At 38.0% G+C, this 21,990-nt stretch overlaps 1 protein-coding gene across 6 annotated transcripts in view; it reads right to left on the reverse strand.

The window, feature by feature from the left end:
- KDM4C (lysine demethylase 4C) overlaps nucleotides 1-21,990 on the reverse strand; it is a 325,582-nt gene that overhangs the window by 121,355 nt on the left and 182,237 nt on the right. For all 6 annotated transcript variants that reach the window (XM_058672446.1, XM_058672439.1, XM_058672441.1 and 3 more), the window contains 2 exons: nucleotides 10,534-10,589; nucleotides 8,380-8,488 (listed from right to left, as the gene is read on the reverse strand). In XM_058672446.1, coding sequence (XP_058528429.1) covers nucleotides 8,380-8,488; nucleotides 10,534-10,589 — 165 coding nt within the window. The remainder of the gene's footprint in view (nucleotides 1-8,379; nucleotides 8,489-10,533; nucleotides 10,590-21,990) is intronic.

Below are 21,990 nucleotides of genomic sequence, written 5' to 3' on the forward strand. Positions count from 1 at the left end.
AAAAGAAATTGAACAAGACCTCAAAAGATGGAGTAACATCCCATGCTCCTGGATAGGTAAAATCAATATCATTAAAATGTCTATACTGCCAAAAGCAATATATACATTCAACGCAATCCCAATCAAATTGCCCAAAACATTCTTCATGGAACTGGAAACAATGATCCAAAGGTTCATCTGGAAGCACAAAAAACCACGGATAGCTAGAACCATCCTGAAGAACAGAAAGTTAGCAGGGGGAATCACAGTTCCGGACCTCTGGACATACTATAGGGCAGTGGTTATCAAAACAGCGTGGTACTGGCACAAAGATAGAGAGGAAGATCAATGGAGCAGAATAGAAACACCAGAAGGAAACCCACACAGATACAGCCAAATAACCTTTGACAAAAAGACAAACGACAATCCAGGCAAATGGGAAGGTCTGTTCAATAAATGCTGTTGGGACAACTGGTTGATAGCCTGCAGAAACAAAAAAATAGATCCACATCTCTCACCATACACTAAGATCAGATCTAAATGGATAACAGATCTAAACCTACATCCAGAAACCTTCAAACTTTTGGAAGAAAATGTTGGAAACACACTGGAACACTTAGGGGTAGGCCCTCACTTCCTAAAAAAGACTCCAAATGCAGTAGAAATCGAGACCAAAATAAACAATTGGGACCTCATCAAACTAAGAAGCTTCTGTACAGCTAGAGAAACAATCAACAAAGTAAAAAGGCAACCCACAGAATGGGAGAAGATCTTCGCACACGACATAGGTGATAGAGGGCTGATCTCCAGAATATACAAAGAGCTACAAAACAACCAAAATGTCAAAACAAACAAGCCACTCAAGAAATGGGCACGGGAAATGGGCAAACACTTCACAAAGGAACAAACCCAAATGGCAAATAAACATATGAAAAAATGCTCAAGTTCCCTGGCGCCGATTTCAATCCCTGCTGCTCCACTTCCCATCCAGCTCCCTGATTGTGGCCTGGAAAAGCAGTTGAGGACGCTCCAAAGCCTTGGGACCCTGTGGGAGACCTGGAGGAGGTTCCTGGCTCCTGCCTTTGGATCAGCGCAGTACTGGCCGTTGCAGTCACCTGGGGAGTGAATCATCGGACGGAAGATCTTCCTCTCTGTGTCTCCTCATTTCTGTATATCTGACTTTGCAATAAAAATAAATAAATCTTATTTTTTAAAAAAAGCATTTTTCTAGGGGAGGAGTAATAAGTTTTTTTATGTAGCAAAAAAAAAAAAAATACTTTATAAGTCCTTTCTTCCCAGCAACCATTATAATGATTGGATTTTTCCCAAAATGTAACCTCTCTGCTTTCCATCATGCTGACTAAGCAAAACCCCGTGGATTATTTCGAGTATTCAAACAGCTGCCTCTATTTGGCATGCAATGCTGGTTGTGACCCAGTTGGTACAGGAGTCAAGGGGGTGATCCTGCCTCTGGAACAGCAACATCAGCTGACTCACTCAGCTAAAACCTGCAGCAACAACTGATCACTGCTCACACAGACAAGATCAGGGAACAAAGGAACCATTCGGCGAGGCAAAACTGAAAACTCAGATTGCTCTCCTACGATACTCTTTCATCATCACCTCTCTGAGGCTACTTATCTAAGACATTTTAGAAATTAGTCCCCAGGAAAAATGAGATCAAAACTAAAAACTTTAAAAGCACTAATCAATTTCCTTTTGCCTCACAGTTTTTCTCTCAACAGATAAAGAAAAATCCATACTAACCAGATCACATTTTCGTGCATGTACACATTTTCTTCAATAGACATCTGCATCCTTCAAAAAGTGTATTATTTGTAGTCATGCCCATCTGACATTTTCCATTTTACTCGAAAGATTTTACGGTTTGGTATTGCAGCAATATACAAATTTGACAGCTTGCAATGGGATCTAGTCCCTGTAGCAAATCATTCTGACAGTTAAGTACTATGCAGCTACTAATGTACTTCTTTTAAAAACACTACTTATTTTAAAAGCTTACAAACTTGGCAACATGTGCATGCTGAAATTCTGAGGAGCATTATCTTAATGATATTGCAAAATTTTATATTAGACTTGTTAAACAATGGGAAAATATGTAACAACATAATTGTGTCATTTGTGGTATCTCTTATTCCTCCTTCAGGTCAATTCACCACTCAAAGCAAATTTTTCTTCAACTATGTTTGAACAATACATTTGCTAATCATTATCAATGTTAATATTTTTAAATGATTTATCTTTAAAATAGCTGAACATGTGAATAAATCAAGACAGGAGTTGATGTGAAACATAATTACGTTTTTATTGCCTTCACAATGTTACTTTTTCTTTTAATGTGTCAGAAGATGATCAATATGTCTTTACATTTTCCAAAATGCATTAACAGAGGGCTGTCAAATATGCCCCTGATTGCTTTAGAAAGAAAGTGATGTTGCTTATTAATACTGCTGACATTAACTAAATCGGAATCTGAAAGATCTTAGAGCACAAGCTGCAGACCCCACATCTCTCAGTAATTGTGTTGTTAGTATGCAGTACATTTGATAACATCAGTGCCGATAAGAGCATGTGCCTTCTCAGAAATAGGAAATCTGATTGTATTCCTCCCCACTTGATTCAACTCTTCAGATGGAATACCACAGTGAAACCACTCTATTTTCAGAATTGATGTACCCTTCAAAACTATAATCGTTGGCTTTCAAGTTCACTATTATTTGCCTTCAGGTACAAATTTTAAAGCGTATGGAGTCTTCTAAACAGAATAGTATGGATTCGGCCAAATACAGAAAGGCGTGAGCTCAGTCATCAGTACAGTGTAAATTCCCTTTCAAAATAATGTTCTTCACTCAGGAAATACTTTGCCAGTACTTGGTTCACTTGTCCAATACAAACCAGAGGTCATAGAATGGCCAGGGGCAATTTTAGCTATTCCAAAATTCATTTCTTTCTCTATTAGGTTACAGAAAGAGGATTCACAACTGTAAAAATTCTTAGAATATCTACAGATATAAAAAAGTAAAAGCACTGTACTACCACAAGGATGGATGCATTTGTGATCAATGAATCACGAGTGGTTTTAGATGCACTGACAGCAATCAAAAACACATCCTGTGTAATAAAATACACAATTGAAAACTGAAATATTTATATATCAATTCTATTTGAAAATTCTGTCTCTAGGGCCCAGCACTATAGCGTAGTGGTTAAGGTCCTCACCTTGCACATGCCGGGATCCGATATGGTCGCCGGTTCTAATCCTGGTGGTCCCACTTCCCATTCAGCTCCCTGCTTGTGGTCTCGGAGGGCAGTGGAGGACAGCCCAAGGCCTTGGGACCCTGCACCTGCATGGGAGAACCGGAAGAGCTCCTGGCTCCTGGCTTCAGATTGGCTCAGCTCCAGCCATTGCGGTCACTTGAGGAGTGAACCATTGGACACAAGATCTTCCTCTCTGTCTCTTCTCCTCTTTGTATACCTGCCTTTCCAATAAAAATTTAAAATATCTTTAAAAAAAATCTGTCTCTAAATAAGAGCATATAAAAGTTCACAGCTGCCTTTAGAATCTGCAACAACTTCTCAGGATTTCTTAAACTATAAACCTAGCTTGCACTTTCATTAACAAAATTCCACAGATCTTTAATTAACTCAATGAGCAAGAAGGGATCAAAGTACACTAGTGACTCATGGCAAACACAGAATAGAGAAGGGCATGATTTATTTAACATTATGCTGAGACCTGAAGGTGGTTTGCAGTGCTGTTTCCAGAGCTCGTCTGCCTTCACTGTGCTGTGCGACCACCCTATCAAAATGTTTATCCTCTCCACATTCTTTTTACATGTATTTCTGTCTATTGTGAAAATAAAAGCAAATCATTCTAACATCTTATGTTCTTTACATCTTTTTGCTTTGTTTACATTGGTACACAATTTCTTACTTCTCCAGACATTAAATTAAGGCTATGATCAATCAATCACACTAGCAGAAGGAAAAAAGGAAAAGTGCAACCTACGAATCAATTCTGAAGTACACATCCCTACTGGGCAATTCTTTTCTTTTTCTCCTTATTACACCCGTCACATGTGACTTCTAACAGTTCCTGCACTGGCTCTCACTCAGCACACTCAAATGGGGAGGAGGAATGTTCAACTTAACCCTCAAACACAAATCTTCCACCATCATTGCCCTGCCACGTGCGTGAGACTACTGCTAGTCTTCAGATGACAACAGAAGCAGCTGCAGGATATGAAGAGAGACTGGGAGTAACAGCATCTACCACAAGATGATTTTTTTTCATACAGAAAAGTTATTCTGAGCAAAATAACTCACTAATTTGGGGCAGACCCTGTGGCATAGTGAGTTAAGCTAGTGCCTGCAACAACAGCCAGCATCCCATATGGGTGTGTCAATGAAGCTTCCTGATAATGTGGGTTGGAAAGCAGCAAAGATGGTCAAAATTCTTGGGAAACCCTAATGAAGCTCCCAGCTCCTTCTTCCTGGCTTCCGGCTTAAGCAAGGCCCACTTCTGCTCATTGGGGCCATTTGAAGAGAGAACCCTAAAACTCTTATTTCTCTCTCTCTCATTCTCTCTGCAGGATGCCTAAGTTGAGCATTCATGTGACCCTCAGTTATTTTTGCATTATTACAGTCTCACTCTCCTCAATAACCAACTGCTTTAAGACGGGAACCGATGGGATTGTTTTTACCTGGGAAAGCAATTATTTTAACAAACTCCGTAAGAAGTGTACAGAGGTGAAATACGGTTAAAGAAAGGGAAAAGAACAAATTTAATTGAATGCACAATACTTCAGCCAATTTTTTTGTATTAAAATACTTCTGATTTATAGAAAGTCATTGATTGTTAGTTAAAAGTAGTCAACAGAAATTAATAAAATGGCATTTCTTTACGATGAGTCTAGTCTCACTATTGTCATGAAGAGCAGGGGCCACAACTGACAGACCAAGCGAGGTGAGCAGATGGACTAACAAGTCACCATGCAGCCCAGAGTAAAGTGCACTGAAAGGGACAATTTTCCCATTTAATACTTTTTAAAAAAATTCTTCATTACACATAGGAAGGAGAACCTGCACAAGTAAATAAATCCTTTCTTACAACCTCCACGAAATTCTTCATGAAAAACGAATTCTACATTGGAATGTTTTCAAACGCGGTAGATTTAAACACAGCATTAAAAAAATGACAAATAACAATAGCATCAAAATATACAAACACCTTCACATAAATTCCAGGACTCAATACTCTAGAAAGACTAATAAGCATCTTTTCAAATGAGCAGTTTTAATACTTTAGAAGACAGTCTTTAAACTTGTTGCACTTACTGGTAGTTACTAGTCTTGCTTATTACAGAAAAATATAACTTCCCCCAAAGGAAAAGAGCTCAGCTTACATAGCTAAATGAAAACCCAAGCTGTAAAAACACCTTTTGACATTCAGTACTTTGAATACCTTGCTCCTGTGCCATCCCATGGGCTACAGTATAAGACAGACACACACATACACACACAGAGGAGTTGATAGTTTAAGGTTAACTTGCTCAGAAACTGGTAGAGGAGCACCACCTAGTGGCCTCTGTAGAGAGACTCAGTCATCCTTCCTGCTCCTTCAAGGATGAGCCAGGTTTCAACCCTCAACTAAACAGAGGCTAGGAGATAAAAATATCTCATCCAACAGCACAAACACCGTGTGAGTGATTCATAGCTCTAAACAAAACAAACAAACAAACAAAGACACTAGACTCTGATTCTAACGCATGTTCCCATGATAATAACAAGTAATGCCTTGCTTTACAGCAGGATGCAGATATTGGTGCATTCACTACTATTACATTTACAGGGGAACTGGTGAAAAGGTACAAGCCATTTTTGAGTATTAACAACCCCTTCGAAGCAATTAGTTTAAGCTGGAGCAATACTTTGCTGTCTTTATTTCATTAATATTTATTCAGTGACTAGCATGTACATACACAAACATTTTAATCTAAATTAAATTTAAAATACTCAGTTTAAATTACATAAGAATGTAAAAGATCAGATTATGTAATTAACAATCATAGGGTAGCTAACATGTACATATTGCCACTCTAACACTCAAGAAAAGCTAATTTCCTTCTACAATGTTGTTCTTGTAGCAAACATATTCTCTATGTAAACGTGACAAAAATGATACTCTCATCACATACAGCTGAGGCCAGGAAAGTGTGTCAATGCCACTACACAGGGAGTAGAGTGTCCTAATCCATGAAAAGGTACATACCACCCAGTGACCATTTGTACATCTGTACATTTCTTACTCAAAGCCAGCTCAGTTTGCTCAGCATGGGACAGTGGTCAAGGCAGACAGACAACAACACATGGTAGTAGATTTACCAGAAGACAATTCTTATCCGAGGATTTTCAATGAAAAGCCACCCAGATTCCTTGCCCGCTCAAAGTATTACAGCATTTTGGAATGATTTTTTTTTTTTCAAAATGAACTTTCTCCTTGAATCATTCCACTAAAGACAATCACTGTGTGTTAGCATTTTGATAAATAACATTCTGGAAAACCTCATACATAAAAGATTACATTTAAAGGAACAGAAAACTCTCTGTTGTATAGTTTGCTATATTCACCCAAATACACGTCATAGCTAATGCTGGTGATCATGTCTCTAAATTGTCATCAGGATCGTACTTCGGTGGCTCTGAATTCAGCAAAGCACATTTGTTTAAAGGCATCCCAACAATGTGAGATGTGTACAATCAAGACGTACAAGAGCACAGTGAAGGAAATGAGAAGCTTTGCCTTTGTAAGATGAAATTTAACAACCTGTGTGGGGTTATTAATTTAAGCTGTCCCTCCCTGCTATGCTCTCAGAAATGTTTTGGGACTGATAAGGGGAGCATTAAACCACTAAGGACATAATCTTGGACAAGAGCAGCAAGCAGAGGCCCTTCGAGGGAAGCCTGATGCCTCAGGAAAAATGACCACTCATTCTGAGAGGCCTTACACTGGTAACAGAACAGAGCCTTCAGAAAAGAAAACCAAAGTTGATTTTTAAACTGTAGGTTTGATTTTTACAAATCACTATTATTTTGGTCAGAAGAAAGACTTTTTTTTCTCAAAACCAAAAATTCTTTAGCATATAAATATTAAACATTTTTATTTTATTTGCCTGTTTTGTTTCATTTGTCTATTTCGAATTTTGCTGTATGTTTTTTAGTGTTTTCTACACTGCCCTGGGTTTTTGTTTATGTTTTAATTAATATGTTTGTTTATTTTTCGGCATATTTACTGAAGAGCAGAATGTAAGATTTCAGTTTTCCTACAGAAGCTCAACAACTGAAAAATCACCTCCTCCTCATGCCTCTTCCGATGGTCACTGTGACCTGAGCAGGAACATTTCAATGGTCCCATGGTGAGCATTCTGGTAACAGCACTCTTATCAGCCAACAGGAACCATCAGATCAAACGGAAATTCCTAATGCGGCTATGCTAGGAAATAATAGTGTTCACTTTCACCCAAAAGATAGCACTCTAAATTCCAAGTTCCAGATGGGTAAGCCCACACACAGCATGCCCAGACCACTGCTTCAGAAGACAATAATGACAAAATAAGGAAGGGAATAGAGAACCATGCCAGAAATGTTCTCTAATGGGAAAATTTGAGTTTAAAGATACCAAGGAGTAAGGAAACTCAGATATGCATGAGTAAGGAAAGAATTAAGCCTACCTTTAAGACATGCTTCAGTATGTTTAACTTCAGGAAACATTCTCATTAAAAAATGTAATACTAGAGACAAAACTAATGATCTGTTGGCTAACAATTGAACATAACTACAAAGTTACCTGAATGCTAAGGATATTAAAACTCTATATCTTCAATGAAAAATCCTCTTACCACGGGAAACCAAGAAGACTTTTATACAAGTTTCTGCATAGGTCAGAAGAAAATTGGTCAGAGACTTTTGCACCCCAAGTGTTTTGTATCAATTCATGAGTGAGTCTCTTTTGCTGAGGAGATGATGAAACCAGGTAAGAGACATGTTTGCCCAAGAGAGGCAACATATAAAAAAACTAAACAATTTAAATAGAGCTGGACAGCCCAAATCGCACTAGATGTACTCTATTTTAATGTTCAGATTCATCTAAGGAAAGTATTAATCTTCTCAATCATTTTTAACATAATCTGAGGCAGGTCTTACGTGGATTTACAATGTGACAAGAACAAAATTTCTAAAGGATAAACGTAGGCTAAAAGAAGATGAGCGAGAAATAATGACGATAGGATAGACAGTATCTTGGAATTGTGTGCATCGATAGAAAAAGTCAGGACTAGGAAATCAAAATTTATGAGGTAAAAAAGCAGCTTTGCCACTCACCAATTTTAATCTCTGTAAAGGTATTCTGCCCACATCTATTTGTGTCCTTTCTGGGACATTAGTGAATCGGACTTCTGGGACTGCAACGGCACACATGACATGGGCCCACCTACAGAAAAGGAGACATTAAACATGAACAAGAGTTCCATAAACTTACATAGCTCATACTTGATCCTGGTAACTGGTTCTCATCTGAGAACACACAGATGAGAAAAAAAGCAAAAGCTTACATCTATCACAAACAGATTCTGAATTTTAAACTTCTTAAATGATACCTACATAGATATAACATCACTTGTGCCAATACTGTGACACCAAGAACTAGCTGAAGGTAAAAACTTAATCTTAGAACTGTATATTTCTCTTCATTTTATCTGTAAAATCTTGAAATACAAGTTTCTTATTTCATTTGTTGCAAAAATATCTTCTATAAATTGCAGCTGATAAACACACAGCAAAAGATTACAACTAATGAAAGCTATAAAGCATGTGTGGTAAATAATCTTTTTATATAACATAAATATTATGAAGAAAACCACATGAAGCAATAAGATTTCCCAAAAGGATTAGTTCTAATTAAACACTTAATCAAACTGTTTCCCTTTGAGTTTAATCAATGGAATCTGAGACAAGGACAGATGAACTTGATCATGCTCCCTTACTTCCTACCTAAAATCTAATATTGCCCTCATATTCTGAAGTACTTGGAAAAATAGCAACTTCCCTATGAATACAATTATACTGTCTGATAAATGCTATCTCCACAAGTAAATATACAGGATCATTAGGTTTGAAAAGATCGTCAAAGAGTTTTCAAATCCATCAGCCTCATTTGTGCTGAAGACACACACCCACCACCCAGGTTGCATTGGCCTTTCAAGGGTACAGACAGAGGAGGCATAAACTCAACCAGAAGACTGTCCACAACAAAACAAATATCCTAGTATAGAAAACACTACTTCTTTTAAATTCTAGCCCAAGAATAAGAGAATTTCCCCAAACCCACTGACCACCTCTGTAACCTGTACAACACCCTAGAAAGATGCTTTATTATACTGTTAATCGTATCAACTGGGATCGTGAAAGATGATGATCCAAAATTAACTGAAATTTCACTTTCTGAGACTAAACATTGTCAGTGTAGCAAAGGCAAAAACGTTTATGCCTCCTTCTAAGCAATCAGACACAATCATGATAACTTCATCAATACCATGCATCAGCATTCCTAACTCAAATGTCCGTGAGGCCAGGCAGAATCTAAGTGAACACACGGACACTGGGACATCCCGGTAATGCGGGGCTCATCAGTCCCAGTGAGTCAGACTCCTCACCTCAACCAATTACCTTTGCCATACAGTGATGCACAATCACATTTCAAGATGCAAAACTGGACTGTTAAGTAAAAATCTCTCAATTCCTGGACTTTAAATTTATAAAATGATGTGTGCCTCTAACAAAAACTGTTTTGGGATGGATGTGGTTATCAAGTGCCAGCTGGCAACTCTGCCCATATCTGCTTTGGACCCATTTTCAGTATTAAAATCTTCTCTTGAAAAAAAATTCATTTAAAAAGTAGTCATAAAAACCAGACACCTTCCTTTTTTGGTCACCAATTCTCTTTTTAAGATTCTCTTGATATCTTAGTCCTACTTCCTTTAAATCTCAACAACAGGGTTTTCCTCCTCTCGTTCAAGTTTAGTATATATGCATGCATTCTTATATTTAGTGGTAATAAAGATCAACAGACTGGTTTTAATGTCATCACTATGATCTATAATTTATTTCAAAACAGAGAATTCATTCTTTAGAGAAATATATTTCTCAAATTAATTAATGAGATTCAACATGTTAAAAAGCAGGATCCTAACTAATGGCACCTGGGTTATATGTACCACATTCAAGTCTTAAAAACTAAACAATGTGTTATTCTTCATGGTGTCAAATACTTACGAGTAGAATGATGGATACCCTCATTCAGCAGAAGTGAAAGTGCTGTCAGATGTGGACACTGATACAAAATCCCAAACTGAGATTTGGACACCAAAAATTCGAGAACAATAAGTACACTGGGAAGTAAATTATGCTGTCATCCAGAGCTCTAGAAGAAGGAGGAACATTACAAACAACTCAAAAAAAAATTAATGTGTTACTTACTTATTGTTCTTAGTTTGCTTAAGAGCACCCCCTCTCAAATTGCAAAGGCAGCATTCCTAGGGGAAAAGAAAATGTCATGTATTATCAGATTCATGTAAGACAAGTCATTAACATTCACCTAAATATTCAAAGATAAGCTAAGTTAAAACAGTCAGGAATTACATGAAAGCAATTCAAGTTCAAGAGAAAGGAAAAGAGAGAGAGGTAGAGGTAAGGGTATAGTCCAAAAAGTTCTGGGTATATTTGGCTTCAGGAGGGAACCTTCAAAATAACAGTTCATTTCCAAACGGTTTCACTGAAGGAAAGCTGTGACACAGGAGCCGTGGTAGCCTGAAGAAGTAGGTGCTAGAATCCCAGAGCAGAGAACACATATACCACAGGGGTTCCATGCACTGCAGTAACCCACACTTGCATACATGAGTGCGGAACAATGGAGATTAAAAGGCTTGTTTCTCATATGTATAGTAATAAATACATAAGGGACAATATTTAATGTGAAATTTGTGCTTTATTCTTTCTGTGTGAAAATAATGATGAAAAAATAGTTTTGATCAAACAAGACTAAACAGGCAGGCAAAAACACAAGTAAGGGAGCTGCTACTGTGGCATACTATATTCCCCTATTTCTTGCGATAAATACATTTCACTGCTGGCTCAAATTCCATGGCTCTGCTTTCAAATTCATCTACCAGATAATACTGTTGAGAGACAGCAGTGACGATCCAAGTACCTGGGGGTCCTTGGCAGCCACATGAGAACCACTTGAAGACTCCAATTTCTGCCTTGGGTTAAACTAACCCTAGCTGTTGTGGGTATGTGGGGAGTGAGCCAGCAGAACAGCTCTCTTGCTCTCTCTCAAATAAGTATATAAATCCTTTTAAAACATACAAATAAAATCTTTTAGCCTTCACCACATAAGGTTATATTTTTAGCACTTATAAGTCTTATTTTGGTATAGTCTTTGATATCCAAGAAGCCTCCAACTACCACAAAAACAGACTTTCTTGGTCATCTTGCTCCATGTTCTCATGAAAAAGTTCAGGAAAAGCAGGGCCAGACAACATTGTATTGCCCTCAGTTGAACTACAATATTTTTTATTAAATACACATCAACTGTTGAGTTTGGTCTCTCAATTTTATGCATTAGTACACTGTTTCTCCCTCATAAAATTGCCTTCGCCCCATGATCCACCCTAATGTGTTAATTTTTTGACAGTTATGTCTCATATTACAAGGAATCTTAGTAACTAATTTACCATTAATAATGAGGAATCAAACTTCAGAGCTTTTCTAAAAACAACTAGCAACAATCCATATATTTTTGTATTCTTACTAAGTAGCAAATATATATATACATATGGCATCAAAAATATTTAAGAGTTTGCAGTGTTTAGAAGGTATCTGAAGGTCATTTTGAAACATCCTGGGTATGTACTGAAGGCTCAGAGTGGCAAAAAGTACCACATGTATACTCACCTGCATCCATAATAAACCCAGTTTATGTCGCTAACAACTCAACAGAAAATATTGTCTATCCATACAATGAAGCCATAGAACAGAAGGCTCTGAAACAATTGGCTTTGATAAAACAAATCAATTAAGAAAAATTCAGGGCCCAGCATGATGGCTCAGTGGTGGGGTGCTTGCCTTGCAATTGCCAGGGTAACTTATGGGGGGCCAGTTTGTGTCCCAGCTGTTAAACTTCCCACCTGCCTTTCTGCTTATGGCCTGCGAAAGCAGGAGGATGGTCAAGGTCTTAGGACCCTGCACCCACGTGGGAGATCTGGAAGAAATCCATGGCACCTGGCTTCAGATTGGCTCAGTTCTAGCTTTTGCAGCCACTTGGGGAGAGAACCAGCATGAAAGATCTTCCTCTGTCTTTGCTTTTCTCTGTCAATCTGACTTGCCTTTCCAATAAAAACAAAAATTTTCTTTTTTTTTTTTTTTTGAAAGATTTATTTATTCTTACTACAAAGTCAGATATACAGAAAGGAGGAGAGACAGAGAGGAAGATCTTCCATCCGATGATTCATTCCCCAAGTGACTGCAATGGCCGGTGCTGCGCCAATCCGAAGCCGGGAACCAGGAACCTCTTCCAGGTCTCCCATGCGGGTGCAGGGTCCCAATGCATTGGGCCGTCCTCGACTGCTTTCCCAGGCCACAAGCAGGGAGCTGGATGGGAAGTGGAGCAGCCAGGATTAGAACCGGCGTCGATATGGGATCCCGGTGCGTTCAAGGCGAGGACTTTAGCTACTAGACCATGCTGCAGGGCCCAAAAACAAAAATTTTCTTTTGCAATGTTTGTACCATAAAATTTTTCTGTAAAAAAAACTCATTCTCTCTCTCTCTCTCTTACATGGGCCTGTAAATATATATATATACACATCCATATATATGGACGTATATAGACATATATATATTATAGATAGACAGACAGATAATCAGCCGCTGAATTTGCTCCTTCTAGGTCTCCTACATGGATGCAAGGTCCTAAGAGAGTGGGCCATCCTTCCCCAGGCCACAAGCAAAGAGTTGGATGGGAAGTGGGGCAGCTAGGACATGAACCAATGACTATATGGGGATCTATCCTGGCACTTGGAAGGTGAGGATAGAACCACTGAGCCATTGTACTGGGCCTGTAAAAGAAAATTTTACTGATTCATTTTATAAAGCATCTCAAAGGTATTTTTTCTGTCTTTCAGATATTTCTCTATAAAGAGAGAAAAAGAACAAATATGAAAACAAAATTTAAGGTTAAAATCATTCAGTAGATGTACAAATATGTCACTGTCAACATGGGAATGAAGCAGAGCAGTATGCTCTAGGAGGATCTCAAATACTCTGAGAACATATTTGATTATCAAAGGTAGTAATAAAAAGAAGCCTAAAGAGACAAGTTAGGAGAGTTAGACACAACAAAGCAACTGAGAGGCAGCTGACTGGGCTCATTAAAGTACACAGATGTTCAAGAACATTAATACAACAAGAAGAAAAATCACTCTACAATAGAATAAATAGACTCAATTTGAAGTGGATTTGGGAGACCCCCCCCCACACACACACACACACATCCACATTAGTCCTTGATTCACCTGACCTCTCTAGAGCATTCAGCACTGTTGATCCTTTCTCAAACATTTTCCTCTTGTGGTCTCCAAGGCTCTTTCTCTCCTTATTGCCCTTCTCCACTTCTAGAAAATTCCCAGCTTCCCGTAATATGTTTTCTTTACCTTCTGCAAATGTTAGGATTTCTGTAACAGATCCCATGACACCTTGATTCCAAACACTGTCTCAAGACCAATGGCATCCACATGAGTCTCCTAAAAATTCTGAGTATCAGCTCCCCAACACATATTCAACACTGCATCTCAAAGGATACTCTTCCACTCTGTCCTACCAGCGGCTCAGCTCATTAGCGCTAGCTCACAGTGGAAGGAATGGTTCTATTCTTATCCAATCCATGCTGCTGATTCCATTACACTCTTCTCCCCAGCTTCAATACCATCATCTTAGTTAATATCCCCACATTCCTAACATGGTTCTAAGCAAGAACACTAGTTATCTGCAGCCACTCTGATCCAATAAGGGTAAAACTTTAATGCTTCTAAGTAGTTAATGATCATAAGCATCAAGGGCTTAGACTCTTCCAGAGTCACTATTTACTCGTCTCCACATCTGACACTGCAGGGATTTCCAATCAAATCATTTTCTTTTCTAAATGCTTCGAAACTAATCTGTTCCCATTCTTCATTAGTTAACCTGAACACACTTCACTTCTCAACACAAAGCTCTCTTCCACATTCTAAGCTCTTACCATCCCAAATTCAGTTATGTCTCTCTCATACAACCTTAATGGCACCTTATATGGGCCCTTTAACTAAAACTACCTATATTTGCCAACTAGGTTTTTATGTGCTATCTTCATTAAACTGTGATCTCATGTCAGGTTAATTACTCGCTATTATGATACCTAATACTTAGTACATTCTTAATAAGAATTTGCTGAATAAGTAAGAAAACATGGCAAAACAGAGAAGAGTGAAAATCATAAAAGCTACCAAATGATAAAAAGACTAGAAAGAAGATATTCACAGATGTTAGTGACTTGGTAAGAAATCAATAAACAGTGAGTTGATATGGAGTTAAATTTTATACGATTCCCTTGAGAAATGTTATTTCTTAGTATAGAAAAAAATGCTCATAAGCAGGTACATTCACAAGTTATTTATGTGAAATCATGCTTTTTGTTTGATTCTCCCAAGTTTGAAAATCAAGTAGGAAAGAAAAAGGCTCAGCGTGATTGCTAAATCCTTGCCTTGCAACTGCCTGGTATCCCAGACGGGGGCTGGTTCCTGTTCCAGCTGCTTCACTTCACATCCAATTCCTTCCATGATTGTGGCTTGGGACAGAATTAGAGGATGGCCAAAAGCCTGGGACCCTGTACCTGCATGAAAGATTCAGAAGCAGCTCCTGGCTTTGCACTGGCTCAGCTCTGGCCATTGTGGCCACTTGGGGTGCAAACCAGAAGACTGAAGATCTTTCTTTAAGTAAATCAGCCTTTCAAATAAAAGTAAACAAGTCTTCAAAAAAAAAAAAAAGAATAACAGCCATATCAAGTCACTTTGGTTGTCTGATTCACTGTATTCACAAGGTAACTAGTTACTCCGATTAAAAACAAGATAACAGCTGGCCACTTCATTCATTTGTAAATTATCTACATGTTTATATTCAAAGTTCAGTAGAAGGCAGTATTAGCTGAGAGAAACTATGACATTTCCTTCCTTAATACCACTTTGCTTTAAGTGACAAGGCTTGTTAACTCTAGCAAAGCAGTCACAGTTAAAAAATCTTTAAAATGCCCGATACATATAAAGACACTGTATCAAATCTCACATTTGCACCTGAACCATTCACCATAAAACTATTTTTTGTGAAATCAGGAAACTGATTCAATAAATTCAATTTCCAATAATAATAAATCATGAGTTATCATGTATTGAATATATAGAACAAGTCAAATACTATGTCAAAACTTCCACAAATTTTGCCTAACCTCTATTTTCAAATAAATTTATTAGTAATTGCAATTAAGAGTTCATTTTAGAGATGAAGAAACTATGATTTACAAAATAAAGTAACATGCCTAAGATGGTAAAATTCAGAGGTGATCAAGTCTTTACTGTGAAATAGCTATTTGCCAATTTAGACTGTACAACTAGAATTGGGTAAGGCTATAGCCCAACAACACTACTAGTTACAAATATAGGCAATGGGCGCTATGCAACTCTGCCTTTGAAATAGGCACATAAATATTTTAAAAATTTATTTTTGCTTTCCACTGGCATACTGCACAAGTAGCCACAACAGCAAAGTCTAGACCAGAAATAGGCAGGAGCCAGGAATTCCATTTGGGCATTACACATGAAAGGCAAGGACCAAATACATGGACCACTTCCAATGCTTTTGGAGAGAGCTGGTTGGGACTCATATCAAAACTCTGATGTGGGATACTGACAGTGCAAATGAGGCTTAACCTAATGAAAACCATTGTCAGTCCCTTAAACCAAAATTTTAAATAGGAACATATCACCTCAGCTAGAGTGTTTTGCGGAGTTTTATTTCGCGCCAATCTAACTTAGGAGATACTGAAATCCTTCACCCTTGCAGAACAAAATAAGCAAGTAAAATTAAACAGTCTGTGTACATTGCTAGCCTTCTTTATCTTATGTTTAATAAGAATGCCTTTTTCGAGAACAATAACATCCAGTATAAAATGACTCACTATTATAAAGATTTAGATACATTGCTAGTCAAGCAATGTTCCCTAAAACAAAACAAAAATACACTAAAATGCCTGTTAAAACGTGATTACTTTATAGGGCAGCTGTTATTTCTGTCTTCCAAGAACTTCATTTAAAAAGCCATTCTGTTACATAGTTTTTCCTCAGGGTAGCTAAAAGCTGAATGAAAAATACAAAATCAGATCATATTTTAAACATTGCAGTTTTCCCATGTAGGATCTTTTTCCTCACCTAACACCACAAATTACCCCCTGCAACAATGCCAGTGATATTTTAATTTTATTTTGTAAAAAAAATCACCACTGAGATGAATAGCTCACATGCCAATTTACAATATGCTATGATTCCTTTACGGTTGAGTTATTAAACCAAGAGAAAACGGAGCATTTCCAGTCAGAATGCTGACACAACATGAACAACACTGAGAAGGGCACAGTTATAATGCAACTATCATAGTTGTTCATTTTTTGCAGTATGAGGAAATCACGTTCCAACAGCTCTTCTAGAAAACATCAGTTAAAGAAATGTCAATACAAACATCCTCAAGTTGCCTCATAAGAAGCTCTCATTTCAGCTGACACATCCGTAAGTGCCACTAAAGACAATTTTCAGTACTATGGAAAAACTAGGAGCCCCCCAAACACGTCCTCATTTGAAAGATCCATCACAAGATTGCAGAAATATAGAAGTGAAAACAAAGTGTAATCAATCGCACCAAAAGAAAATCACTAAAATGACAGGACCAAAGTACCACCCATACATATTAACCCTGAATGTAAATGGCTTAAGCTCAATCAAATGTCATAGATTAGACTCGATTAAAAAAAAAACATCTATTTGTAGTCTAGCAGAATCACATTTCACCAACAAAAATCAGCAGAAACTATATCACATGGGTTTTGATGTTTTCTGTTAGTTTCATCTCTTCAAAACACTTTCCTCTGATTAAATTCTTCAATGACTCATAGATCATACAATAGCATCATTTTCTGCAAGAAGGTTCTTGATTTTCATTTCTTCAGCTACACGCTGGTCATTTAGTAGCATGTTATTTAACTTCATGGCGTTGTTAATTTCTTTTTTCTTCCTGATGCTGATTTTGTTTTGTGGCTTTTCATTTAAGGGGATGTATAGTAACTGTGTAATGGAGACTGTCATATCTAGTAACATGTTAGTTAACTTCATGGCACTGTAAATTTCTATTTTTCTTTCTATTGTTAATTTTGTATTATGACTTTCCATTTGAGGGGATGTACAGTAGCTGTGAAATGGAGACTAACATATCCAGATGTGAGGATACAATGTAGTATGCATTTGTACTTCCAGACAAAAATGGACTTACAATGAAACTGTTTACTATATCTTGACAACAGGATGCTGGGCTCTCTGCCATTGTCCATGCGCGCAATGATGAACATATGACTGCTTATGAAGAACTATACTTTAGTAATGGTATACAGGAACTAGGGCGGGGGGGATTGGGGCTGGGATAAGGGAAATACCAGGAGCCTATGGAACTGTATCATAAAATAATCATAATAATAATGATCATCATCATCATCATAAAAGAAAATTAGAGTTCATCAGCAAAACATGGATGAACCACTTCTGGATATGTGAATCATGTATCCGGCCAGGAGAGAAATACAATCTCACATAAGGACGGGGCAGGCATGAATTCTGAAGGATCACGAATCTGGATGACAGATCTTGAAGGCATATTCCATCATTTGCAATGAATCTATACTACAAGTAAGTGCTCTAGTTTAGGTGCCCAAATCTATTTGTATTATGTATGCATTATGTACCATACAAAAAAAAAAAAAAAAAAAAAAAAAGATTGATGAGTCAAGATAATGTTGCTCCAGAAAATGAGGAATAGCAGCAAATGCCACAGGTCCTGCCCTTCAGTAAACATACATTAAGGAAAAGGGCACAGTCTGAGTAGAACATGGACACATCCAGAATGTATTAAGTGCTTAGGGGACAGGCCATACAATGTCAAGGTAGAGGCAATGTAGGTAGATCCAGGCCTTTTATACCATGAAATGTGATTAAAAAGAGGAAGATATATAATGAAGCTTCAGAGATGATGGAAAAAGGTGATGGTTTTTCTTTTAGATGGGATACTACCATAAGATCTGAGCAGGCGATGACATAATCTAATTTATATTTAATTGGATCAATCTACCATAAGGAGTACAAAGGTACGCATGGGAAGCTGTCAAGTTATTGTCACAGTCAAGGAAAAAGAGTGGATCAAATCTGAGTAATAGCCAGCAAGAGTTTTTGGAACTGGCCATAATTTTAGATTCATTTTGAAAATAAGGACAGCATTCATGTTAAGACAGATAAAAGGTGCCGCAGAAAGAAAAGAAAAAGGCCTAGCCACTCCCTGGAAATGAGGCAGTCCAAAGAAGAATCAGAACTTAATTTGGGACAAGATGAGTTTCAGATAATTGTGGGAGCAGCAAGCAGAGATGCTGCGCAGGAAATTGGATTTATAAGTCTGCGGTTTTGGAAGGCTGCATAGGACATAAATATACAAAACACAAATGGGTGGATGCTCAATAACACCATCAATGCTATGACACTAGAAGAAATCAGGATTCAAAATAGAAAATGAGAGACCCATAGCTGGAACTCTTGGGGAAAACAAAGAGCATCCCACTGGGTAGAACAAGAACTGGCTGGTAGAAGGCAAAAAGAAGAAAGTAGAATGGTGGAAGCTATGTGAATATAGTGCTTCAAGTAGAAGGCAGTAATCAACTGTTGGTGACTGTGAAATAGATGCTTCTAAAGAAAAGTGGGCAAAGCCTATAATTAGAAACGGTCAAAGAAAAATGAGAGAATTAAAGAGCATGGAGAAAGCTTTTAAGGGTTCCACAAGATAAGGGTGCAGAGAAATAGTGTTAGAGAAAATAAAAGTCATTTGTTTTAACAGAACAGACAACAGCCTATGTTCACGACAATGAGAATCATCTAGAGAAGAATAACAGAGATGTAGACAAGAGGATGAGTTACCTGACTGTAATACTGACATAGGACGCAGTGGACTTTGACAGGAGCAGATGGTTGCAGACATGGGTTAGGTAGGAGGTTACGGATTTTTTTTTTTATCAGGTGTCTCAGTGAAGTATGAATAGACTAATCAGGTAAGAGAGAAATTAGAAAAGAGGTGGAGAACTTTCTAAAGAAAAGATAATGAAACAGTCAATCAGGAAAGTGAAGGAGTAGAATGGTAGCGAAGTGCAATGCAGTACCATAGTCCCACGGAGGATCCACTAACAGCTCTGAATAGAAACAAGAGCAACACACATGAAGGCTGTCTCTCCCAGCATGTTCAACTGTAAGAGTGCAGAGACAAAGTAGTAAGGTAGATTTGCCAGAATCAACTATATTGAACCAAAAACTTGAAGTAACACAGTGACTGGCAAAAGTCAGAAACACGACTGAAAACCATATTGTCATAGATTAAGGAATTTAGAACATTCTCTAGCAAAGTGTTTAGAAAATAATTTTCCCGAGCAACACACTTGAATTTAACAGACATCATTTAAAATGGAATATACCTAGAAGCAGAATGAACAGTCAAACCTGAAAACTAATGATCTCCATAGAAGGACTACTGAGTTCTTCCTAACATGTCATCAAGTAACTGGCTCAAAAATAGCAGCTTGAAAGAAATTCACATGATTCAGCAAGTTGCAAAGCCCAAAGTGAGGCGCACCAGGTTAAAGCAAAGGTGCTAGAAGAGAATCTCTTCCCAATTTCATTCCACCTTTTGGAAACCACATACACTGCCAAAATTTTACTCCTTTTCTCCCATCAACAAAGCTGCAATTGCAGGTAACATTCTTTCCACAGGCATACAGCTTTGCTTCCTTCCATGTACTCTTTTCACAATTTAAGGACCTTGTGATTGCACAAGACACTTCTAGATAATCCAGAAAAATGTACCTGCTATAAGGTCAGGTGATTATTAAAAATTACTAAGGCCAGGTGATGAATCTTTTCTAATTTTTTGTTCTGTAAAATTCTATGTATTAATTTGAATGGCAGAGTTACACAAAGAAACGAAGAGAGAACTTTAATCTGTTATTCACCTGCCAAATGAGAGCAATGGTTAGATCTGAGTTAGGCCCAAACCAGGAGATGGGATCTCCATCCAGCTGCACATCAATGGCTACAAACCAAGAACATGGGCTATTTTCCACTGCTTTCCCAGGAGTAGTAGTAGGAATCAGGATTGGAACTGGAGGAACCTAGAATCAAATTGGTGCCAATGTGTGATGCTGGCATTGCAAACAGTGGTTTGGTTCACTGCGCCACATACATCAAACCATAATTTCTTTTCTTGTGCAATAAAATACTGTCACACACAGGTCTAGAATTAAGTATGTGGAACATCTTTGGTGTGAGAGAGGTACACTATTATGCATACAAGAAACACTGGGCCAAAATAAGATACACAATGCCTTATTGCATAGTTGCTGAGCTCTAACTCTGGGCTGAAATCTCACATGTATGTTTTTAGTGCAAACAAGTTATATATTGGAATTTAGTGACATTAAATCAATTAACTTCACAGGTCAAGGATTTTACATTACAAATAAGATGCCACTCAAGAAACCTATATCCTATCCCATACCGGAAAACCAGAGTTCAAGCTTCATCCCTGCTTCGAACTTAAACTTCCTGCTAATACACACTTGGAGAGGCAGCAGATCATGGTGCCAGCACTTGGCTCTCAGGCATCTAGGTGGGAAACCCTGACTACAGTTCATGATCCTGGCTTCAGTTTAAACAGCCACAGCTGTTGCAGACATTCGGAAAAGTATAAAATCTCACTCATCTCTCTCCACCTTTCAAAAATTAAAAAAAGAAAGAAAAGAAAAAGAAAATTTACTAGAGGCTAGCCCTGTGGCATAGTAGGAAAAGTTACAGCCTGTGTTGTAAGTATCACATATGGGTGCCAGGGCAAGTTCTCATTGCTCCACTTCCAATCCACCTCCCAGTTAATTTGTGCAGGAAAGCAGCAGAACATGGCCAAAGTTCTTGCGATAGTACACCCACGTGGGAGACCTGGAAAAAGCAACTGGCTCCCAGCTTTGGACCAGCCCAGCTCTAACAACTGTAGTCAATGGGGAGTGATCCAGCACAGGGAAGATCTCTTTCTTTAACCTCCACTTGACTCACCTCCATACACTCTTTCAAATGAATGAATGAGTGAATCAATCAATAAATAAATATTTTAAAAATCCTTTTAAATTAGCTTTATTTCCTAGGACACAGAGTGGGTATTCTGGTATTAACAGTTAAGCTGCCACTTGAGTCACCTACATTCCATATCTGTGTACCCAGCTCAAGGTTCACCTATCCCACTTCCAAAACAAGTTGCTATTAATGTGCCTGAGAAGATAGCACAGAATGGCTCAAATATTTGAGACCACGACAGCCATGTAGCAAACTCAGACAAAATCCTTGGTTCCTGGCTTGAGCCCAGCACAGCCCTGGGTGTTGTAACAATCTGGAGACTGAACTAGTGGATATAAGATCTCTCTCTCCCTCCCTCTGCCTGCATTCCTCATCCCTTCGCTATCCCTCTCTGTTACTCTACAGTTCAAATAATTACTCTTTTTTTTTTTTTTAAGGA

This window comes from Ochotona princeps, chromosome 14 (genome assembly GCF_030435755.1).
Source record: "Ochotona princeps isolate mOchPri1 chromosome 14, mOchPri1.hap1, whole genome shotgun sequence".
Taxonomy (NCBI): domain Eukaryota; kingdom Metazoa; phylum Chordata; class Mammalia; order Lagomorpha; family Ochotonidae; genus Ochotona; species Ochotona princeps.